General features: G+C 31.0%; 2 protein-coding genes across 2 annotated transcripts; both read right to left on the bottom strand.

The window, feature by feature from the left end:
- Nucleotides 1-2,116: 2,116 nt before the first annotated feature.
- Nucleotides 2,117-5,590, bottom strand: LOC145039294 (uncharacterized). Its single transcript, XM_078987363.1, has 2 exons — nt 5,038-5,590; nt 2,117-2,253 (listed from the first exon to the last, which is right to left on the bottom strand). The coding sequence occupies exons 1-2, from the start codon at nt 5,588-5,590 to the stop codon at nt 2,117-2,119; spliced, it is 690 nt and encodes a 229-aa protein (XP_078843489.1).
- A 378-nt stretch (nt 5,591-5,968) lies between these two features.
- Nucleotides 5,969-14,140, bottom strand: LOC145039293 (uncharacterized). The gene is made up of 11 exons (XM_078987362.1): nt 14,099-14,140; nt 13,945-14,013; nt 13,784-13,846; nt 11,126-11,202; nt 9,908-9,924; nt 9,764-9,826; nt 9,429-9,674; nt 8,885-9,320; nt 7,833-8,761; nt 6,498-7,715; nt 5,969-6,369 (listed from the first exon to the last, which is right to left on the bottom strand). The coding sequence occupies exons 1-11, from the start codon at nt 14,138-14,140 to the stop codon at nt 5,969-5,971; spliced, it is 3,561 nt and encodes a 1,186-aa protein (XP_078843488.1).
- Nucleotides 14,141-14,258: the final 118 nt, after the last annotated feature.

Here is a 14,258-nt window from a genome sequence, read left to right as displayed (position 1 = left end):
AACTAATGTAAGAACTTTTATATCTATACATATATACATAATATATAACTAAGATTCAAATGACATTCGGACAAACAACCGATACCCTAAGTCCACAACCAAACAAGGAACAGGAAATAAAGCGAGTTATCAGTCCTAAGCCCTTTCAATCTTATTCATATAAGTATATCTGTATAGACATGATTTTGACAATATATGAGTTTAAAAGAGTTTAGCTTATAAAAGAGTTTGATAAAATGTTTTGAAGTAGTTTGTTTGATAACACCGTTTGAAGTATAAGGAATCCATTTGTTTGATAGTTATTAATCACAAGCATTTAAAATCATTTAAAAGGGTAACTTAGGGGTATGAACTCACCTGAAGTGAGTGATTCGAATGTAAGATCGATAAAGGATGCTGAGTGCCAAGTGAAGTCTCAAGCACAAACAGATCCTATTAAGCATATAATGACACACATATATGTATATAGTTAGTGTATATACAACTAATCAAGCAAGTAAACCACCTTAGGGACTAGGAAACACTTAGATTGAAGTGTTACAATCACATATGATTGCACTAAGGGGGTTTATGGCCACATAAAGGGGTTCACGGCCATGGAGTTTACGGCCATAGGGCATGACTTTAAGAGGTGTTTATGGCCCTAACTAGTATCCACTAAGTGTTTATGATCCTCGGTTTGGACTTAAGACGAGTTTGTGGCCAAGATATGCACCAAAACAAGGGTTTACGACCGTAAACTCTTGATGTTCATGCACTTTTTGATGTTTCAAGGCTAGGAATCATGTGTTTATCAAGCTTAATTAGAAGATAGAATAGATACTTACACTTATAAGGGTTCCTATGGAGTTCATGGACCAAGAACAAGTGTGTGTTCTTGGTGTTCTTGGTGAAAGTTGATGATCTTGAAGATCTAACCAAAAGAGGTAATTTCATGGATGAAATCAAAGGATTTTACTAGATTAAGAAGGATAACAATTAATAAATGGAAGAAACACTTACATATTTGAAGATCAAGATGAAAATTGTTGATGATAGTTAAGAGAGAATGTAGTTTCTTGAGTTGGAAGGGTGAGAAGTGGTGAAAAATGAAGGAATATCACTCATAAGGCATGAGTTCACAGCCAACCAAGGGTTTACAGCCATAAACCCTAGTTTACGGCCGTAAACTCCATTTGATGGAGTTTTCCGGCTTGAATGTTGCACCATGAACTCTAGAAGATACTTCCTAACACCCATTCTTTGAATCACTATGCTTAGAACACTCAAACAGGCCCTAAACAATGCTAAAAGATAGCAGAAACGAGTCCATGACATCCTGGAGTAAGACCCTGGAGGGATTCCACGACATCCTTATATGTTTGTTTGCATAGCTTATGTATTAATACCCATAGCATTCTAGTTAAAGACCATGTGGGGGAACCCATGGCACATAGGTATAAGACCCTGGGGGAGTCCAGGGCATCCTGGAGTAAGACCCTGGAGGGAGTCCACAACATCCTTATATGTCTTTATGCATGGCTTATGTAGTATATATGTGGTTTATATGGTTATGTGATTATGTGGTTTATGTGGGGTATGTTATGGGGAACTCACTAAGCATTAGCTTACAATTTGTTGGTTGTTTCAGGTACTTCAGGATCTCAAGGCAAGGGCCCGACATGATGGCGCGACGTGCACTCTCCGGAATTTAGTTTGGAGACTGATGTTTTGAATAATTTATCTGATGTCATGGATTTTTGAAAACAATTGTGATTGGAATTTTATAATTAATGCGCACTATTTAGTACTTTAAATAAAAAAAAAATCTATTGGAAATTTGGGTTGTTACAAGTTGGTATTAGAGCCTTGGTTTGATCGGTGTCATAATTGGTGTCTTATATGCCGACTAAAAATTTTGGGTATCATATAGGTCTATTCTAGAGTTTCGGAAGACGTCTGGCATGTTGGGGTGTCATAGAGGCATCATAGACGCTAACTAATCTTCGAAGCCAATTCTAGTTATGAAAATCACAGAACAAGCTAAAAAACAAGAAACTAAAGTCGTAGGTAATTTTGTCTAGTTTGCGAAACATCTTGAATAAAGTAAATTAGATCTCTAGATCTTTAGATATGATCAAAAAATTGAAGAGAGATCAAATTTCCCAACACCATTTTTCTTCATAACTTTGCACAATTCATTACCCATGCTTGTTAGCTTTATTTTGCTCATCTTTCTTGCAGATTTCATACAATTGCTTCCATTTTTATTTCCTACACATTTGTTCAACATTCTTAATAATTCATTTGATAAAATGTATGCGCAGATACGTGACATAAAGAATTACCTACATAATTATGAAATATAGTCGCAGTTCAAGAGGTTGGGGACTTGACCTTGATACAGTCATGAGAGATTCAGGACACACGACTTCATAATAGTTTCAAGTTGTATTTTGCTAGAAATTTCAATAAACTAGTATGTATTTTACTTTCAGGTATTTAGTTGGATTGAAGGGTTCAATTCTTAGAACACCCCTGATTATTGAGTATTTGAATTGTTTGAAACTAAAATGGGAATTCAATCATTTCAACATTTTCATTTATATACTAGTTTGGTCTGTTTAGATAATTTATGTTAGTTCATGGGTTACACAAAAATGGTTGAAGATTGCTGGTAATTTTAGTGTTACCATGCATTTTGGGTAATTGGAACTAATATGTGAGCTAAGGGGTTTATTATTTGTATGCTATATTATATGTCTAGTGAATGCGGAGTGCATGCATATATAAATCGAATTATAAGTTGATATGACAAACTAGTGGGGGTCAAGGGGGCTACGCTCCCTTGAATTAGTTTGATTATGGAAAAATTGAATTCTAGTGAGTGATTATAGTAAGATTGACAAATTTTGTTAGTTTTGGAAACCACTGATTAAGCCATTAAATTCAAGATTCTCCTAACTAATTTAGAAGATAAAAACCCTAATTTGTAATGCATATATACGACTCCTCTTCTGAGTCGTATGAAACTCTTCTCAGCTCTCTCTCTCTCTCTCTCTCTCTCTCTCTCTCTCTCACACACACACACAACCTTAGAACTTTTTTGATAATTTGGCTTGTGTTTTTGTACCTAGATACACAAGTGTTCTTTTGAATTATTCTAGACTGGATTTCATATAACTCTTGCACATGATGAAACTATCAGTTCGGAAAGTAAACTTACACGATCCATATAGAAACCGGTTCTCTACCATCACCCTACTCTTATTACTTCTCCCCCAACAAAACTTTACTCGCAAAATACAGAATTTTATATGCCAAAAAATTGTTCATGTGCTCTATCGTGGAGGCCTGAGCGTTCTAGGTTGGTTATCAACAAAATTATATTGAATGTCATTTATGTCATTTCGCATGATACATATCAACCTTTTTTTTCCGGAACAAATAAAGATTATAAAAATAATGGATTTTAATTTCCTTTTAAAATTTACCAACGGCATACACAAGAGAATTTAAAACCTTCTAAATCGAAAAGAAACTCAAAATCGTATAAAAGTAATTAAACGTCTTCTTCGGATCCGATATACTTGCAAAGGTTATCAACATTTTCTCTTTGTTCGTTTTTTTTTATTTGGTCAAATGTGTGTTAAAAACATTTTAAGTTGTTTAAAAAGATGCTGCACTTAACCATTTTAAATATCAAAAATAAACTAATCACCTAGCAATAATTATACTGAGGATAGATACGTTATTTATTTATATTTTTTTTATCATTTCCAATTATTTATTATGACCATCAATTAGGAATATTTTGGCCCACAAATGTACTACCCTTATCCCATCCACCATCACATTAAAATTATTTTGTCGATTTATATTAATTCACGATTAGTAAAGACGTGTTTACAACTATAAAACCCATTAATAAGAAAAGATGATATCTAGAATAAGATTGAATTTATAAAATAAAAGTATGACGCTCATAAATCATTCGGTCTTGTTTTCTTATGTAACCTCTTTGACACGATTTCTAATTGTTGAGTTTATTCTCATTTCTATGATAAAACTCAATTTAAAAGTCAACTTCAAAAAAGCTTATACTAGTTATACCATGTAAATGATATTACAATTAGGGGTTTGTATCTTCGTGACATTGTACCGGAGAGCCTATTATTGGTTTGAAAAAAAAAATGTCTATTGTATAATAAGAAACTACCACATGTCACATGTGTATTAAACATGTTAGATTTAGAAAAAAAAAATTGTAAATAATAATTAGTTTTATAAAATAAAATTTCGAAATAAGCAATCAAGAAAAAATATCTATTCCAATTTATTATCATATTCATTATACTAGGTTAAAACCCGTGGAACCCACGGGTGCTGTTTTTGAATTAAATTTAAAAATTAATTATTTAATAAAATATTATATTAATAATTCTGATAACTTATAAATTGTAATATTGAATATTTAAATAATTTTTTTATTGGTAATTATTTAATTACTAACTAAATGGGAAGTATTTAATTAGGAATGGAGATTTTTGAAAACTATTTTTTTTATTCATCATTCTAATTGGACATATGCAGATGATACAATACCAATGTGTGTAATGAAATTAACATAAAATACAACAATACGTAATTATAAAAAAATACAGTAATATGATGGATTAAGTGTGATTTCCTAAAATTGAATAAAACGACGTTACAAAAAAGTTGGCTACAAATTTCGAAAAACTTTCTTATAAACAACATTGGAAGTTTTATTTGTGAGTTTGTCATCTTTATCTAAAATTAATAATTTTAATCCCTCTCTACTCTGAACTCTAGATAAGGCAACATACAATTGTCCATGTGAAAAAACTGGATCTTTCAGAAACAGACCAACCTTTGACAACGATTGTCCTTGACTTTTGTTAATAGTCATTGCAAAACATACAGCCAAAGGAAACTGTCTTCTTGTGAATTTGAAGGGAATCTTTTTTTCTGATGGAGTTAAAGAAATTCTTGGAATAAAAGTCCGATTTCCAATATTAGTTCCAGTTATTATACGTGCCTCAATAACACGTTTGCCCAATGATAACACCTGTAGTCTTGTGTCATTACATAAGCCGTTTTTCTGATCAATATTTCTCAGTAACATTACTGGAACACCAATTTTTAAAACTAATTTATGATTTGGTAAACCGGATACTTTGAGTCCATTTAATACATCAGGAGAGTATAGATTTGCATCAAATTGATCATGGAGAAATTCGGATTCACATATGCAGTCTGAACTTAAATATTCAACTTGATCTCCTCGACACTTCTTAAGTAAACGGTCGTTTATTTCCTGGACAACTTCATTTTTTGGAGCAAGTATCGCTCTTTCTTGGAAATAATTTATATCGCTATAGTACTCTAAAATTGAAGGATATACAAACTCAATTAAGGAACCTACAGGATCATGTGAATCATTAATGAGAATATCATCCGGAATATCGATAATCGTTTCACCGTCGTTCGGACCACCAAGTTTTCCTTCTCCTATATCCAACAACCAATTTGCAAAATCTCTTATTTTTCCTATATCTGATTGATCCCTTCCAACAGTTAGCCTCATGTTTTTTGTTAATCTATGGACTTTTCAATGTTCCCATAAATATGAAGAACTCAAAGAAGCATTTACAATGTTCTGTCTACTGCCACCCGGCACAACAGGTAGAATTTGTCTAAAATCTCCTCCAAAGACAATAACTTTCCCTCCAAATGGAATATTTGAGATGGTTGAATTTACGCACCTTAATAAATCCTTCAAAGTTCGATCTAAAGCTTCAAATGCATGCTTATGGACCATAGGTGCTTCATCCCAAATTATCAAAGAGGTTATCCTTATTAAGCTTGCCAACTCACCGTCTGGATTTATGTTACAAAAAGAATCCTCTGTAAGCTCAAATGGAATTATAAATCGAGAGTGTGCTGTTCTACCACCGGGCAATAATTAGGAAGCAATACCACTTGAAGCAACGTTTAATACAATATTTCCTTCAGATCTAATTGCTGCAGATATTGTTTTCCATAAAAAAGTTTTACCCGTTCCACCATACCCGCAAACAAAGAAGACACCTCCTTTATTTTGTTGAATAGCACTCTTGATGTTTAGGAAAATTTTCCGTTGCTCATTTGTTAATGCAAGAAACATACGATCATAGTCATTCTTTATCACGGGAATGTCGTAATCTAGTTCCTCGGTGATAAGTCGATTGTTTGAAGAAGAAACGGATTTAACATCTTGGTATGGCATGTTTTTGAAGTTTTTGAGAGTAGAGTTGTTTCGAAGTAAAATTTGTTGTATTTCGAACAAAGTTAAGTTCTTAAGTTCATCTACTCCGAGAGACAATTCTGCACGAAAATATTAAATAATTAATAAAATACGTGGTTGATATTTAATAATTTCATTACTAATTATTTAATGGGTGTTGAAAAATAAAAATAAATTAATTTTAAAAAATAAGAAAAAAATGTAATACCTGGTGACTTAAATCTTCGTCGTTGGCTATATAGAATTCCATCTGCCAAATATTCCCATGTATTTTCCCAAACGATCTCTGGTTTAGACATACTATTACACATCAACAATGTAGCAAATAAAAAGCGTAGATAAAAACCAGATCCAGAATGACTTGCTTCTTTAATTGCATCAATGTATTCCTTGTCATCATCTAATAGCCCGAGTGCATAACAGGCATCTCTAAAAGAAGAATGTGTTTCTCCATTTACCGTGCGAATTTCATCAAATGATGTTGGTCCTTTTACTTTATTTAAAAGAATCCTTAAGAAATATGCTTCACCTAGTTTAGGTGAAACTGAATGAATTCTACCGATGGCTTTTCCTACTTTCCTTCGCTTCCAAAACCGACCATTTAATATCCAAACAAACTTTGTAGGGAATTCAACATATGTAAGTTTTCGTGCTTCACTGTCGATTGCATTACACTCCATCCAAGCTGTGAACTTTGAAGCGGCAACAGAAGGTTTGTCAAGAACATCATCAATATCATCATCTTCGCCATATACAATCTGTTGTTGATTAGGAAGATGAAAAGGTAGTCTAACAACAGAAGGATATCTGCAATGAACATCATATCTAAAAATTCGCCATGATGCTTCACATGCTGATAAATATCTACAATCGTAATATTCAGCTATTTCATCGACCGCATCATTATTTTCACATTCATTGTTGGTTGGTACAACAGCAACTGTAGCTCTATCAGGACCCTTATTTATGTATTTAAACAAATACTTTATAGAAGATCCCTGATTGCACCATTCAATATTAATATGTGCCTGATATCTTTTCAATAGATATTTGTTGTATGGAACAACATTTTTATTATCCAACCTTACACCTGATTTTTCTACAAAATGACCATCGTTTCTTCGCCTATATAACGGAAAACCATTCTGATCAACAGACGAATGATTAATGAATTGTTTTGGAAAGTTTTTAGAGCACTTTTTATCCACCATGCATGGACAATTCATATTTTCAGCTCCACATGGACCATGAATCATAAACTCATTTACAAGTGAATACAATTCAGGATCTTCAATTCTGTCTGGTATCTCTGCTGAAATTATTGGATCGATAAGTTCAACAGTTGGTAGCTTGTTGTCAGAATGCATGAATAGACATATATGACTATGCGGCAAACCTCTTTTTTTAAATTCAATGGTATAAACATCTGTAAAAGAATTTGACAAAAAATAAAAGAGAATGTGATTAGATATCAAAACATATTTAAAATATAATAATAAGATCAATGTTTTATAAAAAAAATTAAAAATATAGTTTTAATTACATGCTTGAACTTTGCCGAAAATTTGATTCTCCCTTAAGTCTTTAATGAATGCATCAAGCTTGATCTTAAACAACCTACATAGTATATCAGGTCTGTCTTCTGGTTGAAGTGAAGTATCCTTAAGAAACCTTTTAATCTCAGGCCATTTGGGATTACACGTAAAGGTTATGAAGAAATCAGGATATCCAAACCATTTACATAGTGACATGGCATCCAAATAGTTTTGCAGCATATAGCGTGCACCTCCGGTAAAGGATGAAGGTAATATGACACGTTGGCCGACATTCGAGATATCAGTCGTTCCTTGAGCTTTTTGGTTACGTAAATTTTCATAAGAATCACATCTAAGAACATGTTGTTGCCTACGTATGTAGTACATTCTCTCCGTTTCCATCATAGTATAGGCATCTACCAGAAATTGTTGAAACAACCTTCTTGAATTAAGTATGAGAGAGAACGAATGATCTCTGTCTTGAATCCTATAAGCGAAATATTCTCTCATTGTACATTTCGCACGCTTGCTGTTGGTCGTAAATGACACACCTCTATGAAGAATGTCAACACTATAACCATCATCCCCATATGGAAATAGCAATGGATATTGGAGAGGAAGGTACAAAGGATGCAATTCACTGATACGTTGTAGACAACCATTTTTTGTTTGAACGACGATATCCCTCTTTTCGATTGAATCCGAAATGTCACCAATTATTAAAGCAGCAACCTCAGAAGCAGTCGGTAGGTTATATGTTCTTCCATCTTGCTCCCTTCTCCCGATAAGTCGTAATTTCATATCAACTTCGGGATTTTTTTGAAAAGTATCTCTTACCATTCTATAAGATCTAACCAAGACATTATTTGAATCCAACATCACCTTAATATCTTTAACAATATCACTATCAGTTGATGTTGATTGATCTTTTTCACCACTAAAATAAATAAATTTATACATAATATTAGTAATATATATACATAATATATATATATATATATATATATATATATATATATATATATATAATAGATTATGAATAAGAAGTTTGAGAAAATACCGAAAACATCTTTGTCTATTTGTAATTTCGTTGTCAGTGTCATAAATGTATAACTGAGAGAATTTTGGTTCCGATCCTTTTGCTGGCAAAAGACTTCCAATACTATGATAATTTTGACCACCCAATCTGAAAATGTAAGGAGCGTTTCCTCTATTGATTGAAGAGTCAATTTTACCACCCATCGACGTGAAAGAAAACATTGAATTGTAACGTCGAATGTTTTTCATGAAATGTTTGCTTTTTGAATCCATATTTCGAAACATTCTTTCATAAGTAGGGGGTGCATTCTTTAAGTCTGGAAGTTGAACTTTGCCGTAACCACAACATAATGAATAATCCGTGTTCCCATTTTCTTTACCTCTAATGGATTCATTTCTCCATAACTTTGCACGACATGTTTGACATACAACATCTTGATCACCATGATCCAAATATTCTGTAAAATAAAAGCGTTGAATAAAATATCAATGAATTTTATAATTATATAGAACATAGTATCTGAAATGTAAAATGGATTTTATTTTTTCATTACCATTTGAGATACCAACTATACGATTTTCATTGTTCACTTGATGTATATTTTCTACATCTTCTGTCAAATCAATCAATGGGATAGGGGATAAATGTCTTGTCTTCGTTTTTAATTTATGACATCCTGGATTTAACTTGATTGATGATGAAGAAGTTGTTACTGTAGATGCATTTTTTGATGTCATATCATTTGAAAGTACATGGTACTGTCTTTTCTTTGCTAACTTGGAAGTGACATATTTATCGAAACCAATGTTATCTGAATAAAATAAAAATAAAATAGTTAACTAAATAAATAAATATTTACATAATGGATAATAGTATATTTTAAAAACCATAAATAATTACCATTCGTAATGTTAGATAACGGATTTATAACATTTGTAATGTTAGATAATGGAGTTCTAACATCTGTAAAGAAGGACAGTATTGTATGGTTGTGTTATGCTTTGCAGGTGTTGTAAATGAATTGACATTTTGAGTTTGACGAACAATCTTGGTTGATTGATCTGCAAATAGAAATAACTTATAAAACTTGTAAATATATGTGTTCAACTATATAACAGTAAAAGATGGAATATAAAATACTAATACGGTTATAGTTAATGGTTTTTTTTGAAGAGATGCTGTAATGATATACTTGGAACGTTTGATATTGTTTTTATTTTCTTCGATCTTTTATTTTCCAAATATATTTTTCTTTGTCTTCTTTTCTCTTGGGCCTGCATGTGGTACATGTTACTATTGTTTTCTGCATAAGAAGACATAGGTTAGGAAATGAAATGTGAAATTATGTACATAATATGTTTATATAATACAATTGAAGTTAGTTAGAATTAAATAAATAATGATAATAAAGTAAATGTATTTAAAAAGTTACCTTTATTAATTTGTTTATTAAAATGTTTAACAAAATTTGCAAATATTAATTTACTCTTTTATAATATATTTTAAAAAAATTAGTAAATTGAAGATTTTAAAAATATGAAACAGTATAAAATAGAAAATATATTTGTTTATATTGTGTAAAAGAGACTTTAAATAAAGATATTAAAGTTAACATGAGTCGGATTGTAGATATGTGTCCGAAAATAAGATTTGAAGCGGAAGATTGTGTTGTAGTTGCAGAAATAAGTCCATCAAAAGAAGTCTGGATGTTTGTATACAACGACTCCAATCTTCCATAGACGGTCGTCGAAGATCAGCAGTCAATGACTGTCCTCGATTCCCCCTAAATCGATCGCAATCTACAACGCATGAAAGGCAACCTAAAAAATCATGGAGATCTACGATACCGTGTAATCGTCCGAATTGGTCTCCGTCAGGATTGAAAAATACGATTCGAAGGTAGACTCTCCTTCTTGCTGTTCCACAATCAATTATTTCCCTGATGAGCATCATGACTCATCATCCTCATTTCCAACCTAGGGTTTATTCGATTTAAATCTACTGTTTCCCCAATTTCAACCAATCGTGGGTTCGGATGATATCAGGGGTTAAAACCCTAGATCTCCATGGAATCAATGAAGGTAAAATTGTGTGATACACGATAATCGTGATGATTATAAATTGCTTATTGATCTTATGTATCTATTCAAGATTATTTTTTTACAATTAGAAAAACATCTATTCCAGCATATTGATTATTGTTGTAAATTTCAACCATAAATTCATAGAGAAAACAAAGTGATCTAAACTGATAATACTAACCTGACATATGGATATGGAAATCTTGCAGGTAGAACTGGAATGAGGATTACAACTTTAATGAAGCAGTTTGATGTAAGCTTAATGAAAAAAAAAATCGCAGAAACAATTGAACATTAAGAAGACGAATGAGGTGTTTCAAAATTTTGGATTTCACGTTTTGAGGTAAAGTTATATGCTTGAATATTGGAAAAAGATTACGATTATATGATTTTATTGTTGTTGGATCTTTATTAGATATAATTTTCTTCCTGATTTTTTGGAATTTAAAAGATTACAACTAAAAATTAGTTTAATATTCAAATTTCATCTAAAAAGGGAGTATAAAATATTAGGAAATAGTTGGTTGAATATAGGTTATTTAAAGAAGATAAGTAAATATGCTGCAACCATTACAAAAATGTATGAAATAATTTTAGAGAATCAAAGATATAAATTTTGTTTACATTTTATTATTCACAATACATAAGTAACAGATTTTATTATTCAGAATACATAAATAGCAATATACTTAGTTTTCGACTTTTGAGTCCAAAGATGTATGATTCGAACTTTAATTGTGAAATCATCCTTGATTGAGTCAATTTCCTTTATAGGAGTAATATGTTCCATTGTACCTTGCAATTAAAAAATAATTTTTTTGTTAACAAAAATGTTAAAATATAAAAAGAAAAATCGAAAGCCATTGATTGATTTATTTATTTATTTGTCTTAATTGTTAATTGACATTTATCAAAACATTTTCAAGTTAGGGGCAATATGGTCGTTTTGGAGTAAACGAAGTGGAAAAGGGTAACATGACAGTTATAGAAAAATAAAATACTATATCATAGACTATAGTAGAAGTTTTATTATTCAAAATACATAAAAAAAAAAAAAAAAAGTAGAAATAGCAATACACATTGAATTTTTTGTTATTCAGAATACATAAATAGCAGAATACATAAAAAACCAAATAGATTGATTGATTATTATAGGTCAGTTTTTATTATTCAGAATACATAAATAGCAGATTTTATTATTCAGAATACATAAATAGCAGAATTTTATTATACAAATTGATTGATTGATTTATTTGTCTTAATTCTTAACTGCGATATATCAAATACTTATCAAGTTAAGGGCAATATGGTCTTTTTGAAGTAAAAGAAATGGAAAAGAGTAAGATGACAGTTATAAAAAATAAAAAAGTATATCATACACTATAGTAGAAATTTTTTTATTCAGAATACATAAAAAAAAAAAAAAAAAGTAGAAATAGCAATATACATTCAGTTATTTGTTTTCAAATTAAGGGCATAGATTGATGATATAGCAGATTTATTATTCAGAATACATAAATAGCAGATTTTATTATTCAGAATACATATATAGTAGAATTTTTATTATACAAATTGATTGATTTATTTATCTGTCTTAATTGTTAACTGCGATATATCAAATACTTATCAAGTTAGGGGCAATATGGTCTTTACATATATAGCAATATTTTTATTATACAAATTGATTGATTGATTGATTTGTCTTAATTGTTAATTGCGATATATCAAGCAGATGAAGTAAGATCGATTGTTTTGAAATGCGATGTCAAATCTGTTGAAGGGTGTAATGATTATTGTTTTCGAATGGTATGTGTTCGATTGGTTATTGGGTTTGTATACAGGGATCGATTTTAAACGGAGGTTAAAGATTGTGGGAACGAATAACTGTTAAATTCGATGTTTTCTGGAACGAAGCCTTGGTTATTAAATGAATCATACGAAGGATCTGTTATTTGATTTTGGAATTGGGGCGAATAATCGAACGATTTGGAGTTGCGAATTTGATTTTGAAAAGCCAATCAGTTGGGTTCGCATATGAAAACAGATAAGTTTTGATTTTGGATTCGCAATTGGGTTAATTGGGTTATTGATTGAGGGACGATTCGTGAAGAAAAATGCGAAGTCAAGAAGGACTGTGAAATGTGATTTGTTCTATATTGGAGTCAAATGCAATTCACGTGTAAAAGCAAAAATGTTCGCATTTGGTAATACAAATCAAAATTGGGTTTCGCATATGAGGTTGTATGGATTGGGGTTAAAGATGCGAAGGTGATTATGGTTAATATTCATTTCGCATTTGGTGAGACAAACAACTGAAATGCGAATGAACTAAAAAAAAATGACTGGAACATGCGAAGAAAGAGGGTGAATGAAGAATGCGAATTTTACAGTAGAATGCGAATTGGGGAAGAAAGCTAAGAATTTCGCATTTTTATTATACAAATTGATTGATTGATTGATTTGTCTTAATTGTTAATTGCGATATATGAAATACTTATCAAGTTAGGGGCAATATATTTTATTTGAGTTATAACCAAAATCAACTAACTTGTCCAATTTAAAACAATAAAAGTATCCAAAAATATTCAAAACCAATAATATTTGACATCCTAAATACCCCAAAATAAAAATCATACCAAGCAATTAAAATATCTTTATAACCAAAACAAATGATCAAAATATATTAAATGTGTCTTATAACCGATAGAAACTCACTTTTCAATTTTTGGAATCAAGAGTGGAGTTTCCTCTGCGGTTGACTTTCTTTTAGCCTTAGTTGAACTTAAATCATATCCAGAATCAACATCATAAATTTCTTGGAGGTTGCGCTTCAAATCACCTGATATTTTGCAAGGACTTGTTGCGGTTGACTTATCAACTGTTGAGGGTGTAAAACTTTCGTCTGTTTGTGAGATCACATGCTAATTTTAAAAAAAAAATGTTTGATTCCTAAAAAAAATAACTAATATAATTAAAAGTTTATAAAATAAAATGAAAAACCTTTTGAACATGCTGTACAACATCATCGGATTCCAAAGCAACTTGATTTAAGGAGACAGATTGAATACTCTAAAAAATAAAATGGAAATATGTTAATCGTTATGTACTTTAACATTAAAGAATTGTAATTTTTCAACAATAAAAAATTACATACCATAAGTTCTATTTTACTTTCCAATTCACAAACAATGGACATATCTTCTGTAACTCTGATAACTGTGTAGATGTTATTATAGTTGTTGACATTGTATTCTGTAATATCTACAACAAAACCAAACTTGCGGTTTTTCAACACGTTAAGTTGCATTGGAAAT

Source organism: Lactuca saligna, chromosome 4, assembly GCF_052625555.1.
Source record: "Lactuca saligna cultivar CGN05327 chromosome 4, ASM5262555v1, whole genome shotgun sequence".
Classification (NCBI taxonomy): domain Eukaryota; kingdom Viridiplantae; phylum Streptophyta; class Magnoliopsida; order Asterales; family Asteraceae; genus Lactuca; species Lactuca saligna.
Note: the sequence above shows the minus strand (reverse complement) of the source record. Positions and strands in the feature narration are given on the sequence as shown.